This window comes from Pseudonaja textilis, chromosome Z (assembly GCF_049901715.1).
Source record: "Pseudonaja textilis isolate UNSWEBS1 chromosome Z, rPseTex1.2, whole genome shotgun sequence".
Taxonomy (NCBI): domain Eukaryota; kingdom Metazoa; phylum Chordata; class Lepidosauria; order Squamata; family Elapidae; genus Pseudonaja; species Pseudonaja textilis.
The window spans coordinates 25,962,036-25,988,989 of record NC_142008.1 but is presented as its reverse complement, the minus strand read 5'-3'; the positions used below and the strand labels follow the sequence as shown (position 1 = coordinate 25,988,989).

At 38.6% G+C, this 26,954-nt stretch overlaps 1 protein-coding gene across 5 annotated transcripts in view; it reads right to left on the bottom strand.

The window, feature by feature from the left end:
• MLLT10 (MLLT10 histone lysine methyltransferase DOT1L cofactor) overlaps positions 1-26,954 on the bottom strand; it is a 136,569-nt gene that overhangs the window by 43,113 nt on the left and 66,502 nt on the right. For all 5 annotated transcript variants that reach the window (XM_026706240.2, XM_026706241.2, XM_087915389.1 and 2 more), the window contains 2 exons: positions 4,242-4,340; positions 615-870 (listed from right to left, as the gene is read on the bottom strand). In XM_026706240.2, coding sequence (XP_026562025.2) covers positions 615-870; positions 4,242-4,340 — 355 coding nt within the window. The remainder of the gene's footprint in view (positions 1-614; positions 871-4,241; positions 4,341-26,954) is intronic.

The following is a 26,954-nucleotide window of genomic DNA, read 5'->3' as shown; positions in this document are numbered from 1 at the left end:
ATATCTAGATTAGGCAATTAAGAGGAAGCCTGATTTGATAAATGTTTTTTTTTGTTGATTACGAACACATTTTTAAATCAAAAGGGAAGAATAATATTCCAGATTTCATATAGACAAATAAAACAATCCATTATATGTAATATATTACAGTAAATATAATAGGAAATATTCCAATAAGAGAAATACCTTTTTCAACTATAAAATCATTCCAAGAAAACCAAAGAATTCAATTTATACGGGAAGATATTCTTCTCAGTACTATTGTACATTCAACTAATTCTTGATAAAATATATATATATATGCAGTGCTTTCTTTGATATATTGCTTCTCAAAATATTTTCTCTTCCATAGAGTAGTATAAAATATATTTTTTATATTAATAAAGTATAAGATTTTACAGGTATTTGTCAGGACAATTACTTCTAGATCATGCTACATAAGATACCGAGCATGTGCTGAAATTTTGCTGCTGCTAGCTTTTCCAGGGAAATTCTGAAGCTACTTATATTCTTCACATACTAAATATGAAAAATATATTTCATCTAAATTTATTATTTTTAATTTAAATTTCACTTGGCACTGAAGAAGGCAATAGAGTACCCTTCAATAATACCTTGTTGAAAAGTACAAGCTGCTGATACTGCAGTTCCAGGAGTCCTGGCAGCACCAGGCTTTCTTCCCCTTTGACCTGAATTATGACCTGCTGACTTCTTCCCTTTGCTCTCTGAACCTCTGGCCTCTGAAACATCTTTGCCACTTGAAGCATGTGCAGAGACTTCCTGGAAATTTGCATTTGTAAAACGAGCTGTGGTATCTTCCAGCCTCTTCAATGACCCTGTCATAGAGTTGTTGGTAGTGCTTGTGTAAGTCTTAACAGTATTAAATTGGGAAAAGGGAAGTTGAGAGAGACAGTTAGACCACAAGGAACTGACATAAAACTTTGAAGCAATCAGTGGTAGTGTACATATTAACCTGTCCTTAAATTATACTTAACTGGTCTCTCCACAATACCTATAAAGCAGTTCCTATTTAATTACTTTCTTTCATTCCTTCTTGGAAGGTTCTGAAAACTTCTTCAATGTAACTCAATGACATAACCCCAAAAGCTTCACTTCTTGCTTTTTTTTAAAAAGCCACTAACATTTGTTTTTAACTGTTCTGCCTTAAATCTTTACTATTATTGATTTGATATTCTGACTAAAGAGAAAGTTTAAAAAATGCATTATTTTAATATATGCAGCACAGTGACAAATAGAGTCCATCACCTTAGCTTTACAAATAAAAGTATATGTAAAATAGAGCACAAAAATCTACCCAGAAAAAGCCATTTAATTTAAAAAAAAAAAACTCCTTGCCTTAATTCAGAAAACACAGTGTTGCAAAATATAATGCTTCTATATGCACAATGTCATCTCATAGCACATTCATGAAACTTATTGCCATCTGACATTTAAAAAACTAGCATCTAAAATTAATTTTATTCTTTTTCATTTTAGCAACAATCAAGATGACTTTTTTTCACAAAAAAATTTGAATACTAGTTTTCAGGGTTGCAATGCCTAAAGCAAACAGCCCAAATTACATGTAATATTAGGCTACTAAATCTTTACAAGAATAAGCAAGAATTGGAAAAGCTCTCTGAAACATATATGTACACATATGTTCTCACATATGTATAAATCAGTTGGAGATGTTCCTCTGCAATTGCTTCCCTTTCAGCAACTTCAAATAGAATTGGTTTTTGTCCTGGCAAATTTTTAGAATTTGCCACTAAAATTCAAAGATTAAAATGGTCTTCATCAAAATGGCCTTCCAGAAGGTCCTTAAAAACTGGTTTTGCTGCCCTGGGAAGGGATGCTCTTTGCTAGAGGTATCTGATGGGATAAGAGAGAAGAGCCTATCCCCATGTTATCCATTGCTTTGGTTTTAGTTCTTATTTAAGTCTTATTACTTTTAACTCTTTTTATATTTATTTTTTAACTAATGTGTAAGCCAGCCAGAGTCACTATATCAGTGAGATGAATGCCATATACATTTAAATCAGTCTAGTTTTATTTAATCTGCTTTATGAAATAAATTACAATAATTCTATTTAGATTTTTTTTAAATTAAAACCCTAATCAATGATGACAAAAATCCATATAACATTAAAAAGGAAGTTGTAGCATTTCATATATCTGAGGGAAGAGATTATAATTTAAAGCCAGATTCACTGTAGCTTTTCTTCACTGTAGCATGCTGGGGGGAAAGACCTGAAATCTAACATCCAATCCACTTGCAATCTTCTTTATCAGCTTCCCCACTGACTTTCTGGGGAAGCCAGTAGAGATTGGAAATGGCGATCACACGATCACAGGGAACTTGGCACTTGGCAACCAATTATAAATACAAACAGCTTGCCAAGTACAGAAATAAAAATCTTTGACTGGGGAAACCATGACTTTTACAATAGCTGGAAGTGCCTTACAAACTGTAAAGCATCTGTCCCAAGCCCTTTGTGACTGTGAACAGCTGTTAACCAAGTTGTGAACTACCAGTATTCCATATTATTTTAATCCCGATTGCTCAGTTCCAAAGCAGTAACTGACACATTTTCAAAGAAAGTATATAACTTGCCAGCACCAATAACTAATTCTAGGTCAGAATATTACACATAATCTTTTCTTGATTTTTCAATATTAAACAAACGGTCCAGTATTTTATTTTACTAGATATATTATTATTATTCTAGTAATAATAAAAATATGTAGCATCCAAAATTCTTGGTATTTTTTATAATTTATAATAATGACTGGGCCATCAGCATCCTGACAACTGCCTAGTCTTGCGGCACCTCCAGCAGCTCTATCAAGGACCTCATGTATGTCATTCAGCCTCCTGCTCCATTGCGGTGTCAAGCAAGGAGAAGCAGGCATGTGGTCATGTGGGGTCCTGGATGGGGTTTCTGAAGCTGCTACTGCAAGGCCAGGCAGTTATCAGAACATTTTTGGCCTGGCTGCAGGACCTTCAGATAAGCTGGTGTGGGGTGCATGGGGCAGCTCTGCAACCCCTCATTTCATCCTCCATCCCCGCAACTTTTATCCTCTACCTTCACCCCATCTTGTTTCATCCTCCATACCCCCGCCTTGTTTCGTCCTCTACCCCACCACCTCATTTTGTCTCCCACCCCCACCACTGTCTTATTTCGTCCGCCACTCCATCCCCACCCTCCAACCCCTCCACCCTAGCTTGATTTTTATGGTTGCACCTCGCCCCACTTCATACAATCAAAAGGTGGGAAGGGCTTAACTAGGCATTTTTGTGGATAAGGCTTATTTGAGGTGCAGGCATGAAAATCGGGTGTCGGCTTGTTTTCAGGGTAGGTCATATTTTCGGGAAAACACAGCATGCAGTTATTTTGTGTAAAAACGTGAAACATGCTATAAAAGTTTGAAACACACCACTGATATAAAAAGGTACATCTTCCACAAAATTAAAAAACCTGTATTAGAAAAATATAACATTACCGATTTAATATAATCCCTTAGTTTTCTTCCACATACATTCCAATCAATTAAACAGTAAAACAGTTTAAAAAATTTAAAAAGTTAAAATATTTATTTTTTATTTAAATATTTTATTTAAATTTAATAAATAAAAATAAATAAATAAAAATAAATTTTAAATTTTATTATACAAGACTATCCTTAAATGCCAATATTATTACTTACTCTTTCCCAAAAGTTGTGCTTAAATAATAGCAGGTGTTCATATTTGAAACATAAAACTAGATTATAGACACAATATAATTATTTATTTAGTAGAGTGAGAAAAAAGGCTGATAAACAGTTTTTTTTTCTTATTGCAAGGACATATTGTAAGTTTCAGTGACATCCTCAGATGTCACATGTAACAGTCGTAAAAGAGTTAATTTACTCAAAAATTTTAGTCTCTTAAATATCAACTAAAATCAAACAATTTTTGTTCAAAGGTGCTTCTTCTGTAATTTCAGCTGTTCTAAGAATAGCTCCTCTGTGGAAAGATCCAACTGAAATAAATATGAATTTATTATTGCAAACAATTAATAATTTAAAAATCAAGTTTATTTTATCACACATGTGTATTAAAATTGTTTAGTACAAAGCACTATTTATTATCAAAAGAGATCTATAATGAAGTTTGGCCACTATTGAAATCCTCATTTCATAAATATAAAAAATGTACACATCATTTTAAAAAATTGCAAGAAAAATTCACTTACTTTCTCTGTAGTTACAGTAAGGGAAGGAACCAACAAGCATGGCGAAGAATCTGTTTGCTTCTTATGTTTTTGTCTATGCTTTTCCTTTTCTTTATATTTCTAGAAAAGAATTAAAGATAAAAGCAATATCAGAGAATTATCTGCATTTTAACCACAGGTGGTCGATTTATAGCCATAATTGGGATCTGAATTTCCGTTTCTAAGTAAGGTAAAACTGCTAGGAGAATTTCATCACATTTTATGACTTTTTTCCACGGTTAAAGCGAATCACTTCAGTTACTGAATAATCATACAGTCATGAAGCAAATCGAGTTTCTCTCAATGACTTTGTTTATCAGAAACTCACTAGGATGGTCGTAGGTTGCGATCACAGAACTCCGGGGAGCTTCCACCATTGTAAATACATGAAGTTTCCAGGTACCTGAATTTTAATCATGTGACCATCAGAATACTATGCTAATTCTAAGTACAAAAGTGTGTTGTCTTTTTTTCAGTGCCATTGTAACTTCAAATGCTAACTAAAAGAATGGTTATAAGTTGAGGACTACCTATATTAATAAATTACTGTTCTAACATTAGCTGAAAATTTATGATGTATACAAAATATTTTATTTACTAATGTTCAGTTCAAGCAACACTATTAATGAAGTTATTTTCTTCCAAAGTTGGTTGTTTCTTCCCAAAGCTGGGAATGTACTTTATTTTCCTGCTTAGTAAAAGCAGTCCTTGACTTATGACCACAACGAAGATCAAAATTTCTGTAGCTAAGTGAGATATTTGTTAAGTGAGTCTTGCCCCTTTTTATGACCTTTCTTGCTTCAGTTCTTAATGATCACTGCAGTTGCGTTAGTAACCTGACTATTAAGTGAACCTGGCTTCCCCAATGACTTTGCTTGTCAAAAGGTTGCGAAAAGGGAATCACATGACCCTGGGACACTGCAACCGTCATAAATATGAGTCAGTTATCAAGCATCTGAATTTTGATCAGGTGAAGACAGGGATGCTGCAAAGTTCGTAAGTGTGAAAAACAATCAGAACTCACTTTTTTCAGTGCCGTTGTAATTTTGAACAGTTACTAAACAAATTGCTGTAAGTCAAGGACTTTCTGTAAGAAATAACTACATCTCTACAGAGAGCAAAACAATGATGAAAACTCTCTTGAATGTATTGGGTCAAGGGAGGGAAATGATATTGCCATAGGTGTATACTATGGGCCACTCAACAGAGGGAATAGATGACTTTTTTGTTAATCAATTAACTCAGGCATATCACAGAAGTAATGGGGGACTTTAACTACCCTGACATCAACTGGAAGACAAACTCTACTACAAATGGAAGATCAAACAGGTTCCTGACAAACCTAGCAGACAACTTTGTCTCCCAAAAAGCAGAGAAGGGGAATCAGCCATACTGGACTTAATTCTCACTAACAGATAAAATGCTAGAAGGTGTTGAAGATAAGGAACCTTAGGAAGGAGTGATCATGCGATACTGAAATTCAATATTATGCAATCACAAGCAACAGGACAAATGCAAACTACAATCTTGTTTTAAGAGAACTAATTTCAATAAACTTAAGAGAATGGTTGGGAAGGATTCCATGGATGAGAATACTCAAGGGGAAAACAACTCAAGAAGCTTGGGAAATTTTGAAAACTGAAATTATAAAAGCCCAATCTAGCACAATGTCAATGAAGAAGAAAAATAACAGGTCTCAAAAGAAACCAGCATGGCTGCAGAAAGAACTCTCTGATAAATTGAAAGACAAAAAGGACAAGTATAAAAAGTGAAAAGAGGGGCACATAACTAAGGCAGAATATCCACAAATAGTGTAAGCCTGCAAAGATGAAGTGAGGAATGCTAAGGCTTAAAATGAACTAAGACTTGCAACAAAAGTAAGAGTGGGGAGGGGGAATAGGGAGAGGGAGAGGGAGAAGGAGTGAGGGAGGGAGAGAGAGAGAGAGATTCTTTCAACATGTAAAAAACAAGAAAAAAGTCAAGGAAACGAATTGGTTCACTAGTGGGAGAAAGTGGCAAGAAGGTGACAAGGAACAGAGAGAAAGCAGAACTATTTAACACATTTTTGTATCTGTTTTTATACAAAGGGAAAAACAATTTAACCTATCAAAAACAGTAACATAAAAAACAGATTAGAAACACAAGTTAAAATAGACAATTAAGTGAGCACCTGTCTACCCTAGGCAAGTTTAAATCACTGGGACTAGCTGGATTACATCCCAAGGTTCTGAACCACTTAACTATATCTTCCGAAGATACTGGAGACTGGAAAAGAGCTGATGTAGTTCCCATCTTCAAAAATGAAAAAAAAATAGATCAAGGAAACTACAGACCTATCAGCCCGATCTCTATACCTGGGAAGATTCTGGAAAAGATTATCAAGCCACAAATCAGGGAATACCTAGAGGCAAACAAAGTCATAACCAAAAACCAAGAGTACAGAGAACAATGATGATTAGAAAACTGAAGGTTAAAACATATAAAGAAAGGTTGCTAGAATTGGATATGGCTAGCTTAATGAAAAGGACTGGGGTGACAAAATAGCAGTCTTCCGAAAACTCAGGGGTTGCCGCAAAGAGGGAGTCAAGCTATTCTCCAAAGCATCTGAGGGCAGGACAAGAAGCAATAGATGGAAATTAATTAAGGAGAAAAGGAACCTAGAACTAAGAAGAAATTTCTGACAGTTAGAACAATTTAACCAGTGGAACAACTTGCCTCCAGAAATTGTAAATTCTCCAACACTGGAAGTTTTTAAGAAGAGATTGGATAACCATTTGTTTGAAATGGTATAAGGCCGTGACGGTGAACCTATGGCACATGTGCCACAGGTGGCATGCAGAGCCATTTGTGTGGGCACGAGTCCCAGCCAAACTTACCTGCGCTGCACATGTGCATGCCTCCCAGCTGATTTTTGGCTTGTTTGAGGCCTTTTTCGGCCTCCCAGACGCTCAAGAAAAGTCTCTGCAGCCTTTGGATGCCGAAAAACAGGCCCTTTTTGTCACTATACCAGAAATGACAAAATGGGCCCGTTTTTCGGCTTCCAAAGGCTGCAGAGGCTTCCCTCAAGCCTCTGGGAGGCCAAAAAAGGCCTCAAATGGACTGAAAATCAGCTGGGAGGTGCACACATGCACAGGGCAGGTAAGGGAGCGGTGTGAGGGGATCATGCGTGCATGCGTTAGGGGCTTGGGGGTGCACATATTGCCTTCTGGGTGTGGCATGTGAGTGCGCACACACAAGCGCGCAATTTTTAGCACAGCAGCCCAAAAAGGTTAGCCACCACTGGTATAGGGTTTCCTGCCTGAACAGCGGGTTGGACTACAAGACCTCCTAGGTCTCTTCCAACCATTCTATTCCATTCCATTCTTGTATCCTACACACCTTTTATTTGCGATTTATATTAATTCCATGCTATTAGCTTGTTTAGAAGTTTATATCCTGCTGGGATTCAAATAGTAAAATTAATGGGTATGTTGGTTCAAATTCTCCCTTATTTATGTTAAGATATAATGGGAAAAGAATTCATGGCTTGCCTTCTCCCATATAATATAGAAAATGAAATGGGATAAGTCTGTATCATTAAGGCCTGGATAAGTATGATAAATATCCATTATGGGCTACTTAAATAAACCAAGCATATAAGCAATCCATGGTTTTAAAAATCATAATTAAATAATCTATAGCTCAGAATTTGAAAATGACACTCTGCTGTAATTAACTAATCTGAAGCAGAAGCATTTAACTACTTCTTTGCATCTATTATTCTTCTAATGCTAAACCACTGTTTAGTATTATATTTGAATTCAGCTAGTGACAATTTGATATATCAATAATTCCATACCATTTAAAATGAATTTCAATCACTAAAATGCCATTTTCAATCACTAAAATAATGTCTATTTACTTTTTAAAATTAACTTGACAAAAGAATGAGAAAAACAAACCATGATTTGAACTGAAAGTTGCAGCAATTTTTCTCATATAAACTGGTCAGATGCAAATGTATGATTTCTTACAAACTGTATTTATTACAAATAGTGACACAAAAGGTAATTACTACAAACAATTTGATCATCTGTTAATATTGCTAGATGATTCCAGACTAAAAACCTGTACTTTACTTTTACAAAACTTTACCAAATATAGGTATATAAACTATCCATGTTTGTGCGCCTTCACACATACATAGACACGGTTTAAAGCCTCAAAAATTATTAAATGTTCATAACAAAGGTAGTTGACTTACAACCAAAATTGAGCACAAAATTTCTGTTATTAAGCATGATATTTGTGAAGTGAGTTTTGCCCATTTATGACCTTTCTTGCCATAGTTGTTAAATTAATTACTGGAGTTGATAAGTTAATAAGTTAAGTGAATCTGGCTTTCCCCATTGACTTTGCTTGTCAAGAGGTTGCAAAAGGTGATCACATCTTGGGACACAGCAACAGTCATAAGCACGAATCAGTTGCCAAGCATGTGAATTCTGACTGCACGATCATAGGGATGCTGCAAAGGTCATAACTGTGAAAAACATAAGTCATTTTTTTTCAGCACCATTGTAACTTTGAATAGTCACAAAATGAACTGTTGTAAGTCAAGGACTAATTGTACAATCTGAGTAATAACAGCAGCCATCAGTGGTTGAGGAACAGTTTGCTACATAAACTGTGTGTTTTTATTGAGGTATAACCTGTTGTTTCTCCCCTTTCTACTGGCCGTTTTCATGGAAAAATACAATTTGAAAATATTAAAAATTGGTATTTAATATTACTTATACATTCAATCCACCAAAGGTCTGCTAAATAATAGTAAAACTCTGTATGCATGTTTATTAAAATTCAAATGTAGCTCAAGATTTCAACCAACTTCACCAGGCCTTATTTTGAGGCACAGTATTTGCAGATTTAATTTTAAAAAGACTTAATAAATTAAGCTGCAGTCTAAAAATATTTGCCATGAAAAATAATTAGCAAAGGATCCAATGAATAAATAGTATTATCATATAAGCATAGCTACAAATAATACATTCTCTCCATCATTTTTTTCTTCTTTTGGGAGACAATTTTTCGCCATCCTTCTGAACACCTGAATGTTGCAAACCTAAACGTTACTTAACAGAATGCTTTATAAAGGCTAAACGTATTCCTTATCTAAGATCACTTCATCAGAATCAAACTATATTGAAATAGGTACCAACTCTAGTGTTTACACATTGCATGTTTCATTACCTATCTTGAAAATAATTACCGATTATTTTTAAATTAATGTCCTAAAGCAATGCTGTAATTTGTAAATGGTGAAAACTAACCAGCTAACTAGATTCATACATTCATTCTCAGAGTCACCCAACATCATATAACAATACTGAGCAGCTTATAGTAAGATAAAAAGTTAAAAAAACATAGGGAAGAGAAAACCTGAAGAACTTAGACAATACATTAGATACAGTTGACATAAAATCAAACTTTTCTCCAATATATTTTTATGTTTCGTTTTAGAATTTCTAGAGAAATAAAACCATAGCCTGGGAGGAAAACTGATGAAGCTGTTCTCAGTCAAAATTGTTTCTAGAGTTCCAGCTCTGCCCTCCTTTATCCCAACATGATTTTATCCAATTTTTTGGAGGATTTCAGGTATTCTTAAAGCAGCACACTGCCTCTGTCCACCATTTCTATTTTCCAATAATGCCCAAATGGCGCACAGAGCATTCTTGGGTATAAGGATGATGCTAGAAATCTGGTGCAGTTTCATCTGATTGATCTAAAAACAAATATCTAAGAGGATTGTGACCATCACTGGTACCATAAGAACAATTCAAGATGATTTTTTTCTCACCAGTATAAACACAATTGCACAATTATTTTCACAATTAGAAAAATAAAACATGTATCAGTCTCAAATGACTACATATAGTTATCTCCACATTTATTTAATTTATTCAATTTCAAAAACTTGATATAGAAATATATGTAACTTCCAAATATAGCTCAAAATGCTAGTAGCCAAACAAAATAAGTATCTCTCCTTCAATGACCATTCAAAAGCCTTTAAATCTTTTCTTCCATGGAAAGCACTGTTTGCATGATTATAGATTTCTATGAAGATTCATGGAAGGATTACATAGCAAAAACTACAGGCGGAAAAGGGTTATTTATTTCTCATCATGCCTGCAGTTTTTCCTCCAAACATCTTATCCCCTTGGAAGTCTGCAGCTATTTAGTCATAGGAACATTTAAAAAAAAATTATGAATTATCCCATACTTATATATTAGTGCCCTGCTAAGAAAGCTGATATTCCCATAGGATGAGAATCAACTACTACAATCAATTAAGATTGTTCCATTCTACAAATGCCTCAAAAACAGTATTGTTGCTATAACTAATAATATAAACCATAGCTAATAATATCATGAACGCTCAAGATATAATTTAAGTATGTATTTTCTGGCTGTTAAATTTAAAATTCAGGTGAAAGCATTCATTGGAACTAGTAGAAGTACTGAAATAATCAGGCAAAGGATACAAAAGAGAACTATTCATAACATCTGGAAGTACATATCCCACACAAGTAAATATGAGGAGTGTGGTCATAATAGTCAAACATAAATAATCACAGAATCTTCCAGGGTTAAGCAACTGCAGAGATAATAATCATATAGGTATTCTTCTTCTATTTGAATAGCACCATAGTACATATCCATATCAAGAAAGCTTTACTAGAACAACTCATTCAGATATGTATATATTTCACAGTATTCAACTAGTCACAACTGCAAATACATATTGTTATGGATATCGAAGACTTTCACCAGAGGACAGTTCAAAAAACATGACTTTCCAAACACATCTTGTTATGTTCTTTGTTAAGGAGAAATTCTCAGAGTAGACTTTCAAGATGATGAAATCAGCAAGTTGATAAGGATCCTGACCAATGGTAAAGTAATATGAGGCCTTGAAAGTCAAATCTTAAACAAAAGTCTGAAAACCCCAATCCATGGAAATGCTGAAATTGTCTTGTGGAATTAGAGGTCAGGAAGTAGAGATAGAAAAACACTATAGAAAAACACCTGGCATAGACCAGTCTACATAGCAGTAACCAGGTACTATAAAGAAAGATTTACCTATACTCAAATGGAGTTTCAAGAATTTAATGCCCCATCTGATTGCAATCTTGTGTTGGAACAATTCTCCATTACAGCCACATTTTAAAATTTAGGTCAAATAATGTAAATTCAGTATTTAGCTTTAGCTGTGAAATCTTCTTAGAAACCATAATCTCACTTACACTGACAACAAACAGGACTTTGCCCTGTGAACTCAAGCTACTGGTTGTAGAACTCTATTCCCTTTGAAATCAAGAGTATATTTATGACCATGCCTACTGGATTTATGATCCTTAAATTACTAGTTAAATGATTGCAGCCTCAGGGGTCCAAAAGACACCTGAATCATGAATCAGTTTTGTTCGAGCCTGAAGAACCATGTATTAGAGCACGTACAGTGGCAGTATTCTGGGTCATGTTCTCAATACCTAAGAATAACTTCAGAGTATTACAACTTTAAGGATATGCATAGTACATGTTCTTGATACCCTGTTTCTGGGGCAATCTTAGGCAACATATGTTTATCATTCCCACATCAACTGTTCATTTGCATCCAAAATGACCATTCTATTATCAGAAGCACACCTATCTACACACAGGTGCCATGTAGTTCTGATGATTTCCACCACAACCTGCATCCTTTTTCTATAGTTAACAGAAATATGCTCATAGCATTCAAAGAACTTAGTTCAGGGATGTCAAAATCAAGGCACACGGGATAGATTTGGCCTGTGGGGTGCTTAATTCTGACCCATGGGGCAGCCGTAGAAACAGCAAAGGACCGGCCTGAAATGCCTCTGTCAGTGAAAATGGAGACGGGAAGGTGCACGCAGCCACAGGCTTCATGATACTGCCACACTGAAAACAGGGCTGGCAGAGGGCTTCAAGAGGCCATCCAGATTGAAAACGGGGCTGGCAGGAGACCATCGAGGCTTAATATGGGACCCAGAGGACTGCACGTGGTCCCCTGGGCTCTGTTTTCACTGGCTGAGGGATAGCAAAGTAAACTTAAAAGCAAAACAAAATAAAAGGAGAAATGTTTCCCCTTTTACATTTGAGCATCCAAGAAGGAAAGGAGAAAGAGGAAAGATAAAGAAACAGAAGAGAAGATGGGAAGAGAACAAGGAAAGAAAAAGAAGGAAAGAGGGAAGGAAGAGAGAAGGGAGGAAGGTCCTGCCTTAGCACTTGGCCACCAGCATGCCAAGGCTCCTCTGGAGGACAAGGGTTTGGCGCTCTCCCTGGTCTCGCCCTCCTCTGCTAGAGACAATGGATCCCACCCAGTTCTGCCCGGGCCATCACAGGGGCCACCAATATGAGTGAACTGGCCACGCCTACTCCAGCCATGCCCATCCAGCCCCTCAAGGTCAACACAACCCCTGATGCGCACTCAATGAAATTAAGTTTGACACCCCTGACTTAGTTTAATATTCCATTAGAAAGTTCATTTTTTCTTTAACAAAGTGATTGTGAAAACAGAGCATTATTTTATGGAATGAATGAGACATCCAGGAAACTTGACTTTCTTCTGTGGAGTCAATACTATCTGTAATGAAGTTATTAGTTTCCGTGATATTATCTAGAAAACTAACAGAATTTTTATGGAATTTAATTAAGCAAGTATTATATAGGGTGCTCCAAGAATGACATTAAGCCCAGCTAAGCAGTTGGAAGCAATGCTGTTACTCTGATGTCTTGTTCTATTTTTGGGTTATAAATTCATGCTTTGATTGTTTAACTTTAGTGAGTTTGTTACTAGATGTTTTTTCCTTCATTTGGAAAAAAAGTGCAATTTAGTAACTTTTCTTTCCTCTTATTCTCTCATTGCAAAGTCCTCCGATGTTTGGATCAACTGTGAGTTTACTTTCCAGTTGATATAGCCAATGAACCAGAAATATCCTTTCCTATATGTAAACAATGTTATAGTAGCATTGTTTAGTGCAGGGATGGGCAACTATGGACATACTGGCTCAGGAATTTTGAGAGCTTAAGTCCACATGTCATAAAGGGACCATAGTTGCCCACCTTCTTTAGTAGATCATGCTTCTCTAAAACAGCAGAAAAACTAGTATAGCTTTAAGCAGAGCAAGCTAACAAAATGAGAACATTTGAGATTAAGATTGATTCTTAATTTTCCATTTCCATTGTAGTTTTGAATTCAACTACAGGTCCACTTTGAAGACACAAAGTGTATCAGATCAAATAACTTTTTTACACAATCACAGAATTGTGAGGGACCATAGAGATAAATCTGTCCAACTTCTTGAATAGTGCAGAATCTGTGAAATGAATGACCTACAGTCCCTTCCATCTCGATTAATCTGTATACCTGAAAGATAAATATCTAATCTATATGATTCCTTTCACTAATCAGTGAAAGAACTTATCATTTCATATTGCAGTCTGTTCCATAGGTGACAGCTCATTAATGCCAAGATATTCTTGCTGACATGTAATATGAACCTATGTCACCGAAGTTTTAATGCAGTGCTTCTGTTCCTTCATTTTGGTCAATAAAGTGTTAGTCCACTCCCTCTTTTATGTGACAGATTCCAGATATTACAGCCCTTCAGATAGTTCCCCTTCATTTATACATAAGCTAAACATAACCAGATCTTTTCTATTAATGCATCATAAGATACCCTGTTTTTTTTAACAATTAAACTACTGGCTCATATTTAACTTACAGTTGACAAGAAACGCAGATCTTTCTGCAAACTTGATAGGTATCTCGTGATTCAATACTGATATTGAAAAGCACCAGGCCTAGACAAATCCCTGTGCGTTTCACTAAATACTTCCTTTCATTAAAATGGAGCCATAAATTAACACCCTTGTTACTCAGCCAATTTTGAGTCCATCTGAGATTATGATCCCATTTACCCTTTTATTAAGAATTTCATGAGATAATCCATCAAAGAATTTGGTGACATCCAGATACACTATAAACGTCAATGCATGAATGTGCCAGTGCAATGCTCACTGTGATGCTAGCACCCATGTGACACTTGCAGCGATGCTAATACCTGCGCAATGCTCATGGCAATGATAGCACCTATGTGATGCTCACGACAACACTAGCATTCACGTGATGCTCGTGGCGACATTAGCATGAGTGAGGGGGTGCACACGTACACAGTGGTCAGCCACTCATGAAGCCCAATAGCCAACAGGCTACAGCCAGTAGTGGGCCATGGCCCACAGGTTGGGGACCCCTGCTCTAATCTATTAAAATTAGTAATTCTACCAAAAGGTTAGCGACACTATATATTCTATTTCTGTTTGCATTTCCAGGAGAGGATTTTTTTTTCTCTTTAATAACTATTGAAACTGTTGGTAAACTAAAAATACTGCTTTCATAACTATTTATAAAGATTCAATGATCTATAACATATAGTCATCTGTACCCCTTTCAATAATCCCAGTTTTTCTCAATAAAAGGAGAGGATATTTCAAGATAGAACCTAGCTGGCTACTGGTTGAGTAGCTCATTCATTAATTAAGACACTTGCTCAAATCTAGGATAAATCATGGTTTGAGAAGGGGGGCGCTAACCCTTTTGTACTACGTAATTTTATACCACATAGAACACAATTCTCTAAAGCATTAATTTTCAGGAATCATTTCACATTTGCACCTTTCAAAAGCATTCTCCTAGGACTGAGTCTGTACATTAGCAGACTGGTCTCTCAGATGTTGTATGGAACCCATACCAAAACGATGAACATATGGTAACTGCTCCCCACCATATGTTCGTTGTTTCATTAACATTCCACTCCATCTATCCTAGCAATGAGCTCCTGAAAAAATGATTGAGTCCCGTAACATTCACTTTATCTGAGAATTTGCTAGGCAATTTTTTTAAGCTCTTTTAGATTCAGTTGGAATCAAAATACAGCCATTTGCAAAGAGACCTGCCCTCATGAAATCCCTTCTTATTGTCCCAAAACAGAATGCATAAACTAGATATGGATGCACTGGTAGAGACTCTTGCAAAATTATGGTGTATATATTAATATAATTCCATGTATTACTGTTAGTTTGACTAATATTATTGTAGAACTCAGAGCTGGGGCCTTGGGTGCCAAGGAAGTAAGAATTAATTCCAAAAGGAGGTATCATTTTCTACCAATTTGTTATAGAAAATTCAAGACTTTATTTCCCCTCAGGCTTATGATCTTCTCTACACAATAGTGAATGGTATATTAGAAACTGTATACAGTTTGTCTCTTTATACATCCATAAAAGGACAACCTCATTCTCATTTCAACCTCATATATTTCAAAAAATTTGCTGTTCACTGATCCATGAAGACCCTCCCCCATACTTCTTTCAGTCCAGAATTGATCTATGTACGCTCTTGAATATCCATCTAGCATTCTTAGACATAGAAACCTGGGAAGCAGATGACAGAAAGCCCTAAATGCATTTGTCAGGTACGATGGTTACCAGCAAAAAATATGATAAATATCAACATATGACAGAGACTAGAATGGAACCTCTTAGAAATAACTTGGGGTAGGCAATTGCTTAAACTTTTTAAACTCTTCTCAAGGAAGACTGAGATATCTTTTGTAACGGGAATGGAATTTTGGGGTGAAAAAACCTACCAAGAGGTTTTTTTGCATACTTTGCAAACCTGAATTTCCAAGGATTTCCCAAAATATACAATACTGTGAAGAGAAAAATTGAGAAGGAATCCCTCACATTCTAATACATTTATATACTCCTAATGTCAAGGCAGATGTTAACATTTCTTTTGAATTAGCACTTTTGCTGAGAATCTCTGATACCATATCATGCTCTGCATTGAGATAGAGAGCTTTCAGAAAATACCTGCCAGGAAAAGACTTTTATGCAGATGAAAGCAGGCAAAGTGCTTTTAAAAAGAATTGGCACCTGTTATTTTTAGTCACTTTTAACAGATGATTGGGGTAAAGGTAACCTGAAACATATAACTAAAGAATAAACCACAGCTTTCAACGATTGGAAAGCAAATATTGTCTTTATGAATATATTATGTACAGCAGATACAGTTTTGTACAGGATGACAATACCACAAAAGGAAACTATTTACAATTGGTTTATTTCTTTTGAACAAGGATCAATATAATTTAATTTTTTTAAAAAAAAACCCTGTACTGTTCAAGAAAAACAATCCCTCTCATTCTCTCTCTCCCCCCTCTCCCCCACTTATCTTCTTCTATCCAAATGGAGCCAAGTATCTCCCTTGAATTGGGGAGGAAGAGGGAAAGGTAAGGGCTAGAAGAAAAAGCACAAAGATAAAGCCGCTGGCACCTATTGTTTTCTATAATTCTCTCTCTCTAAAACTGCTCCCTGTAAAATTGCAGAAATGTTACCAACTAAACTAAAGCTTAAACTACATAATCTGTAACTTCACACGAAGCACAAGGTAGACTTCAAACTTAATTATATATTAATCTGAGTTTTTTATTACCAATTAAAAACTTTAACCACAGAACAGCCCGCCTGATGCATGTTTGCAAAGACCATATTTTTATGTTTTATTAACATGTTTATTTTGGATATGTTATGTGACTTGAAAACTACTACAAAAGATATAGTAAAGCTCATATGGCTGAGCTGACTACAGTGAACATAACTGACTCATTGTATAAGTGGTGAGAAAAGAAGGAAGGAAGGAAGGAAGGAGGGAAAAAAAGAAAAAGAAAGGATAGAGGGAGGGAGGGAGGAATTCAAATTCTGAATTAGTCTATATTCTTTCATTTATTCATTCAGTCACAGATCGTTACTTTCCACAGAGAACTTCAAAGCTGTTTACAACTAGTAAAACAATCATTAAAAACAACCATCAGTGATTCTACATTGCAGATGCTTCATCTTCAGTTTTAGTATAAAGTAGAAGTTCCAGCCACACAATAGGTATCTGCTGACCCACTGCAGCTATTTCTTAATTCCAGTAGGTGACAGCAGTTGCAGGCAGCTTTCTAGTTACTGTTTCCTAGTTACTGTTTGCTGTTATGTGGTACAATCGGCATGTCACCAAAGTTACCTGAAATTCAACCTGTATTTTCTCAGAATATCTTGTAAGATTTTTATCAGTGCTGTTGTAACTGTGTACAGTCAGAAAAATGTTGTAAGTTGAGGACTACCTGCATATTTAACTGTGTGTTTACCAGTCAGTGGAAAATAGTTCTTTTTGTCGAGAAATCTGACTAGCAGTACTAACCGAAGTTGACAAGCACAAGAGACATAACAAAATATAAGACACAACAACGAATGAAATTTTTATTGCTGTTAAAATTAAGATAATCAATTTTAGCATACTCAAGGATGTAAATAATTTTGCTATCTATTAAGATACTGGAAGCATCTTCCTTATTATTTCCAAATCAAACCAATGCAAATTTAATGCAGAATTGTTCAAGCCATTGCTTTTTGATTAAAAAGTTCTACCTGCAACAAGGGTATGGCCAACTTGTTTTACTACATTTTTAATAACTATGCATGCAACTAATAAAATGAAGAACTATTTAAATTGATAATGCAGCAAATGTATTATTTATTTTATGAAAAAACACATCTAGACTATTCTCAAGAACAAAGATGATAATATTATTTTAAAACTGATAAAAGGAGTCAAATTGGTTTTTGTCTTCATGAACAAATCAATATTGCTAAATTTGGTTTGAAAAGCCGAGTTCTATCATCAATAAATGAGCGTTGGTAGAAGTTACCCTGAATGCCCTTTCTATCTATGCTGCAAGAGAGCCCAGGATGGGTTGACTCCTTCCTATGACGTCATTTAGCTGAGTCTGTATATAAAAGCCAGCCCTTGGAAGAGACCCCAGCTTTGGCGAAGATACTTGACAGACTGAAAGGTATCCCTGAAAGCACAAAAGAATACAGAAATATGACTTACCCTCTCCGGACAAATCAAGGGAGGGGCTGGGCTCTCTCACAGAATAGATAGAAAGGGCGTTCAGGGTAAGTTCTACCAACGCCCATTCTCCTCCATGCTGCATCGAGAGCCCAGGATGGGACATACCAAAGCCTGCATGTCCACAGGTGGGTCCTCGTCTGGCTCATCACACTGACAGTTGAACCACTTGTGGAAGCACCCATCTGCCGAAGGCTGCAGTTGCTGAGGCAAAGACATCCAGACGGTACTATCTGATGAAAGGAGATGGAGGTGTTCACGTGGCCGCACAACAGATCTCCTCCAAGGGTGCTTGGGTCGCCCAGGCAGCCGAAGTGGCCGTGTTTCTGGTAGAGTGCGCTGTCAGACCTCGAGGAACCGGAAGGGCCGCTTTGTAGGTCTGCTCAATGCAAGATCTGACCCACCTGCTAATAGTAGGAGGCCTTGTGCCCCAAGTGAGAAGGGAAAAGGAAACAAAATGGCTTCAGACTTCCTGAAGGAGGAAGTGCGCTTAATGTATATTCTAAGACCCCTACCTACGTCTAGTGAGTGCCACTGCTGCTCTAAGTCATGGTGCGGGAGGGGGCAGAAGCCAGGCAACATAATGTCCTAGGAGCTGTGAAACAGGTGTTAACCGTTGGAATAAATGAGGGGTCCAGACTGAGGACAACCCTATCATCGTGAAAAGAACAAAGGTCCTGTCTGATGGAAAGAGCAGCGAGCTTGGATACCCGCCTGGCTGAAGAGATGGAAACGGGGAACACTACCTTCAGAGTCAGGAAAAGGAGAGACAATGTTCTAAGGGGTTCAAAAGAGGGCTTTGTAAGGGCATAAAGGACCACATGAGATCCCAGGAAGGATACCTGTGAACCACCGGAGGGTGCAGGTTGGAAGCCCCTTTCGAAAACCTCCTGACTGAAGGGTGATGGGATAAGGAAGGAAGCGAACCCCATGAAAGAACCGAGGAGGGCCTCAACCTGCCTGAGTAGGGGACCAAACCTTTCTCCAGATCATGCTGAAGGAATCTAAGAACCTCTGCCAACTGGGCTAAAGCGGGAGAGAGAGTCCCTCCCTAAGGCACCATCGGGAAGGGCCTTCATAGATGCGCCTTGTGGGAGGTTTGCAAGATGCCAGGATAGTGATGATGACCCTTTCAGGAAGATCAGCCACCTCTGGCTGCTGCCGCTCAAGTGCCACATGGTCAGCTTGAGCCACTGGGGCTCCGAGTGGAGCAGAATCCCCTGATGAAGGGAGATTAGATGGGCTGGGATCCTCCAAGGAGAAGCCACTGACAGGTTGACCAGGTCCGCAAACCAGGGCATCCTCAGCCAATACAGTGCCAGGAGGGAGGAGCTCCACTCGTTCCTCCAACATCTTCCGAATTACTGCCGGAATGATGGGAGCAGGGGAAAGGCATAGAGGAGACTTTTGTGCCATCTGCACCGAAGGGCATTGGTCCCCTCTGCTCCCTGGCAAGGAAACCTGGTGAAGAATCTGGTGACCTGGGCAATTTGAGGAGTGGAGAAGATCCACCTCCGGCGTTCCAAATCTGAGGGAAAGGTCCCTGAATAGAGAAGGAGGAATAGACCATTCTGCTTGGTCGACTAGCCTCCTGCTAAGCCAGTCGGCCTAGGAGATGTTGATCCCGGAGAAGAGGTCCACCGAGATCGACAACAGGTGTTGCTCTGCCCATAACCCCAACCGTAGAGCCTCTCCCATGAGGGCTCTGGACCTCGTCCCCCCCGCCGGTTGACATGAGCAATGGCGGCCATGTTGTCCATAAGGATTAGAACATGAGAGCCAGTCACTGAGTGCCTGAAATGCTTGAGAGCTAGAAAAATGGCTCTGAGCTCTAGCCAATTTATGGGAAGGGCCTGCTCTGACCTGGACCAAGGTCCTGAGCTATCTGGCCCTGCATATGGGAACCCCAACCCAGGAGGCTGGCATCATTGGTTATCACTAGCCTGTCTGGGACCCTGAAAAAGAGTCTCTTCCAGATTAACGGGGAACACCACCAACTGAGAGATCTCTGGATTTGTGGCAGAAGCGGGACCTTGATGGAAGAGTGGCTGGTTCCTGCTCATTGGTGGGGAAGCAGGAACCATTAGAGTGGACAGGAGTGGAAAAATCCGTGGCTCTGGAGATATGACAGGATAATTTGCAGATCCCGATGGGCTGCATGGATGAAAGAGGACAGAATCAAAATGTTGTCCAAGTAGTGTTGGATCCTCACTGGAACAGAAAGCAGAGATGCCATCAATGCTGCCAGAACCTTCGTGAAGACCCTTGAAGCTGATGAGAGGCTGAAGGGAAGTGCTCGATACTGGTAAAGGGTATTCTGATAACAGAAACGGAAAAACTGGCGATGATGAGGCCATATGGGGATGTGCAGGTAAGCCTCCATGAGATCAGTGGAAGAGAGGAGATCGCCCTCCCGAATGCTCTCTAAAATAGAATGCAGAGTCTGCATTTTAAATAGCCTGTATTTTACAAATTGTTTGAGAAATTTTAGATCCAGGATGGTTCGCTACCCCCCCCCCCCGAGGCTTTGGGAACAATGAAAGGTGAGAATAAAGCCCATGTCCCCTTTGAGAGAGGGGAACAGGTTTGAATAGCTCTGATTTCAAGAAGGAGTTGAATGGCCTGATTCATGAGGTCTTGCCTTGAAATGTCCTGAGAGACAGGACAGATCAATTTGGGGGGGTGCATTAGGAAGTCCAATTGTAATCCTGACCTAATAGTGCTGAGCACGCAGGCATCCATCATTGACTCCTCCCATTTGGAGGCAAAGAAGGCTAGGCGACCTCCGATGGGTGGGGAGAATGAGGGATTACTTAGAGCGACGGCAGGAACGACCCCCACCCTCCCGAAAGGGCTGTTTACCAGTATAAGGAGCTGGTCGATAGTCAGCTCTCTTCCCAGAGGAAGAGAGAATTTTACGTTTATCTCTGGTTTCGATGAGATAAGGTTCCAGAGCATCACCAAAAAGCTTATCGCCCGCAAATGGAACTGAAACCAGCTTCCATTTAGGGCATGAAGATGCCATGGTCCTAGATGCAAATTTGGCGGAATTGAGAGTGGCATCTGCAGTGAATTCCGCCGATAATCTTATTAAGGCCTTGGTGAGACTGAAGGTCAGATGTAGGCAATCTAATCTGGAGTTGGTGCAGCCACCGTATGGATGCCCACGTGAGAGTGCCAGAAAATGGGAACGAGGCCAGAACCGGAATGTCAACAGAAGGCACTGCCAGGGAATTGTCCAGGGCTGCGCTGACGTTGTAGAAACGCTTATCCAGAGAAGATGGGCGAGGACCTGCCAAAGGGGAAGCGCACTGCTCCTTGACCATGTCCAGGAACAAAATGGGAGAAGGCAAAACCCCTGCATGCACTACAGGCTTGGAGAAGAATGAGTCTCCCTGGCTAGAGGGAATTCCTTATGGCTCAGGAGCCATCTCCTCTGGCGACAGCTTGGCAGTGACCAAGACCATGCTGAGTAATGGCCTGAAGAGAGAAGGATTGAAGACCAATGCAGAGGATGTCTGCTCTGGGTGAGAGTCCTCTTCCTCTGAAAGATTTTGGTCAAAGGTCTCGCCCTCTTCATGCTCTGAACAAGTGGAGTAACTGTGTTCAGATGGTGAAGCCCTTCCCTCCTCATCAACCTCCTCCCATTCTGGTAGAGAAGAATGAACCTGAGGTCCTGGGGCCTGTGTAAATCAGGGTGATGAGGCAACGTATAGATTGAGAAGGGAGAAGGGCCTGAACCCTTTCCGGAGGTCGAAGGATTTGCTTGAAGCCTTCAGCCAATCCCTGCCTAATGGCCAAAGAGACAACATCTTGTATATCCATCCTGAGTTGCCTTCTTAGGGGCTAGAGCCTTAGCTCTGATTTTAGCAGCCACCTCCCTCGGGACTGATTGGGTGCATTGCCTTCAACTTTTTCTTCTTGGCTTAAGAGGCTGTTCCACTGGGGGGGACACTCTGCCTGACCCTTATCTTGCTGCATTTGAAGAAATGCTCTTATGATGGAAAGAAACTGTTTGTAAATTTTTTGTATTAAGCTCCTTAGGGTATAAATTGGCCCCCAGGGTTACAAAATGGCCGCTCACCTCGTGGTGGAAGGCTTCAATCCAAGATGTCCACTGACTATGGGAAACAGGCTCTGAGATCAAAGAATTTCTCCTTAGGCTATAAAGAGCCCCGAGTGAAGTCAGCAAAGGAAAGGGCAGCCTCTGGCCACACGATCAGCTGGCTGACGCTGGTATCTGTTTGCTGATCGCTTTTTACGACTGCTCAAACTGCAGGTGTGGGGGAGGTCTACAGATGCTGCCCAACTTGCCTGAACAGCACTCTGGCAACACTGTTCCCAACGCTGCAGGAGAGTGAGCCCTGCTCTCTTGGAAGAGCAGCTGCCCAGATCCTGGGAGCTGCTGAAGCGAGGAAAAAGGGTACTGAAGATCGCTGGTGAGTGCTATCTACAGAACCTCAGCTGGCTAAAGCTGTTATCGGTTTGCTGATCGCTTTTTACGACCACTCAAACCGCAGGAATGGGGGAGGTCTACAGACGCTGCCCAACTTGCCTGAACAGCGCTCTGGCAACGCTGCTCCCAACCTTGCTTGAAATGAGGAAAAACGGCACTGAAGATTGCTGGTGTTATCTAACAGAAGCTTTCAGAGACACAGCTACTGACTGAAAGGAGCTGAGTCAAAAGCTGGGGTCTCTTCCGGGGGCTACCTTTTATATCTTAGCACAGACTCAGCTAAATGACATCATAGGAAGGAGTCAACCCATCCTGGGCTCTTGATGCAGCATGGAGGAGAAATGAATATCTCACAAATGCCTAAATATGGAGGCCTGAATTATATTATACAGATATGTTGCTTTAATCCTATACAATAGAAAAATATAATTTTAAACAATTGTAGATTTGGTAATGTTAGCCAAAAATTTGCAAGTACTCATTTATTAACACAGAATTAACCTTCTTCCTAAACAATCTAAAATTAAAGTAACAGAAGAATAAATTAATAGGAATGTAACAATGCCTTAGTGGATTCTTTATTTTTACGATTTGCTGAAATATTACAAATTTTCATATTAAAGATAATATTCTAGAATTGCAATACAGAAAGAATGCTAGCACCACCAAAAGATCAGTCAATGATGTTTGCTTTGCTTTTTTCAGCTACGAAGTGAAATAGGTATAAAAAAGATTTTTATAAAGTGTAAGGTACAGCTGTGAAAAATATACTAATTACTATGCTTAATACTGAAATGAAAAAGTTCACAATTTTTTTTTGGCAAGAAATCAACTGCATACAAGAAATTTTGCTCTGGTTCTGTTCAATTTGCCCACATACTGAAATGAGAACACTAGTAAAATAAAATTTAAAGAATGAAAAGGAGAGCTTCTTCATTAGTTCTCATTATTTCTTAATCAACATGAATACTGTTAACGTAGTTATTTCACACAACTATTTAAACCAAAGACCTCTACACATTTATTGTTTCCTGATGAAACTTCTGAAAGTACTAAATGATAAATTAGATGTGTTATGTAACAGACCCATTTTTTTCTCCTTCTCATGGCGCTTATCTTGAGAGTGAGAGAAACAATTAGTTAAACTTTGATCATATGACCTATTAGATCCCTGTCTGTTCTTTTTCTAAAAAGATAAAATATATATTCATGGAATGAATATAGATAAAAGCTATCTAATTAAGTCTGACAGACACATCACTCAAAACATACCTGGTCTAAACAAAACTATGCAAAGAATAACTGAAAGCCAAAATTTTGTTATTTTATACACAACTTGATTAAAATAATATAAAATTATAATTTTATTTTGCGATGTATTGATGCATTACTATCATAGTTCATCTTCTATGTGTAAGGCTATCATTTTATAGCTTAATAAATTTGTACTGGAGTAATAATTTCCATGTATCCTCTAATTAACACTGACTGGTAAAATAACTGAAGAAAGTAAGATGACCAAAATTGAAGCAAAAGTGGTCATGCATTGCAATCTATCAAGGCTCAATTATGTGAAACAGCAATAGCTTATGAAGCTTAAACACAGCAACAGGCAGGCTTTTACTTCTTTGTGCAACATTTATAATCAGAATTTCTACTTGCTTGTAACATCTGGAGCAGTGGTGACTAACCTTTTTGGGCTCCTGTGCTGATAATTGCGTGCATGCTTGTCTATTTGTGCTTGCGTGCCATCACCCAGAAGGCAATGTGTGCAGGCCCCCCCTGCAACCCACATGATCCGCGCTGTGTGCTTCTGCGCATGTGCGCACAATCCCTCCATGCGCCACGTGCTTTTGCGCATGCATGAGTGTCTCCTCCGCACCTCATACCCAACAATCAGCTGGTGGGCAGGTGGTGCGCACACATGTGCAGTAGACCTTTTCTGGGCGAGGGCTCACGTGCCGGCAGTAATGACTCTGCGTGCCACTTCCGACACACATGCCATACGTTCACCACTGCGGATCTAGGATATCCACAAATACAAGTTGATAACTTATATAGTATCAATAATTCCTAACAAAGTGCCAGCATGTAGATCAGTGGTCCCCAACCTTTTCAGTTCCACAGAATGGCAGCGGCAGGGGAGAGGAGATGTTTTTGTGCACGCAACCTAATACTGCACAAATGCAAATAAAGCTTTACATGCTCAGCGCTGACTGTGCAGCCCAGTTCCCACCAGGCTCTGGACTGGTACTGGGGACCTCTGATGTAGATTATCTGTTCATAAAACTAGAAATCATAATGAGTATTTCCACTTCTTTCTTAAACTATTTTGCCAAAGTTTTACGCATTATAGTAAGGAGAGGGCCTTTTTAACTGAAATTAACTTTATAAAGCTTTACAACTTAATAATCTCCATATCAACATATCCAGAGAACTAGAGATGAGAAAGTTATTTACATATAATTTTAGTTCATCAAATATTTCTCTAGAAATACAGCTTTTGCATTTGCAGAGACCTTTGTTTTGAAGCTGAAGTACATCTGCAGGAGACCTGCTCCCACATTCGGAGAACATGCTTTTAGGTGATATTTCCTTCTTTTCCTGCTCAGTTTCTGAATGTGCACATAATACACAATTCCTGGAAAACAACTACAGTGGTATCTCAGTAGTTGATTGATTCAAAATTCATCAAATTTGATACTGAACACATTTTGATGCAACAATGTTGTCCCAGTACTCGTCAAGTACTTGTTTAGTACTCAATGAGCTACAATACGAAGAGGGGAATTGCTATGGAGAATGGATAGAAAATCAGTAATGCTGAGAAAGTAATTCCAAAATGAGGGGGATGGCCACAGAAGCTGGACAGGAAGTTGGGCACGCTGGGAAGATCAGTAACATAGGAAAAGGGACAGAAAGTTATTACTGGTCAAAACAAAGGTTCTCGTGATTAATCCCATGGTTTGCATGGGATTCTTTTTTTTTTTTCCTAGTATTCATCATACCTCTTAGAACCAATTAACGATGTCTGCTGAGAAACCACTGTATGACACTACATGGATGATCATCTAAAGAATTACAGATTAACTTAAATAACTAGTTCTTTTCAATCTTTGTGAAAATCTAGTTACTATGCATTAGGAAAATCCTATCAAGAAGGAAGCTAAGATAGGACTGTTCAAAATAGTGGCATCCAATCTCATCAAATCAAATCAATAGGGTCAGGCACAAATGTGCAACTACAATCAGCTAACTATTCCGAAACTCTCATAAGTAGCTCTTCTTCTAGGAAAGCGATAATCTTAATGAGGTGATAGCTAACCTTTTCAGCATTGAGTGCCCAAAGCACGCATGCACACCCCCAAAATGCAATGTGCATGCATCCCTGTGCATGCACCTGCATCACCCGTGCATGCACACCCCCACTCTGTGCATATGCCCTGCCCCCGGGCATGTGCTCCCGCATGCACAGAAGACCCGAAGACCAGCTAGCTGGCGGAAGGCGCACGCGTATCAGAGCTGAGCTGGGGCAATGGCTCACATACCCACAGAGAGGGCTCTTGCGTGCCACCTCTGGCACATGTGCCATAGGTTTGCCACCATTAATGGAATGATCTTTATGACCCTGAAATAATTTGGTAATATGGCATAATGTGATTGGATAAATTTCCATTTGCCAACTGTCAGAAAAAGACAAGGAACTCTACTTTGGATTTTGAGACCAGATAATGAATTGTTGTAATTTTTCAAAAGAAGTAATCCTATTTATATACAAAATAATGGCACTATAAACATTCAGGCAGCAGAAAGAAATATCCTAGGTATGGATGAGTGGAAATATTAGAAGTAAGGTAGTTAGAGTGAAAAGCAATGATCAGAACATGGTAATATCTGCACCAAGAACCATTATAACTCTATGTAAAGTATGCTAGGTTAATGTAAAAACTACAGTTCACTAGCATAGCAGGCAAAAATAAGAACATGTAATGAAGATTCAAACTCCCTGGCATGTATATATTGCTGGGGTTTTAACAGACCTGGACATTAAATGATCAAATCCATAAATTCCATTGACTTGCTAATTTAGACATTATAGGTCAAAATTTAAAACTTTAACTATCAAACAAATACTAATAAAAGTAGTATCACCCCCACTTCATGCAGAGTAAGTACAGCAAGACAGAACAATTACTCAGGCTCCCAGATGCATATCCTA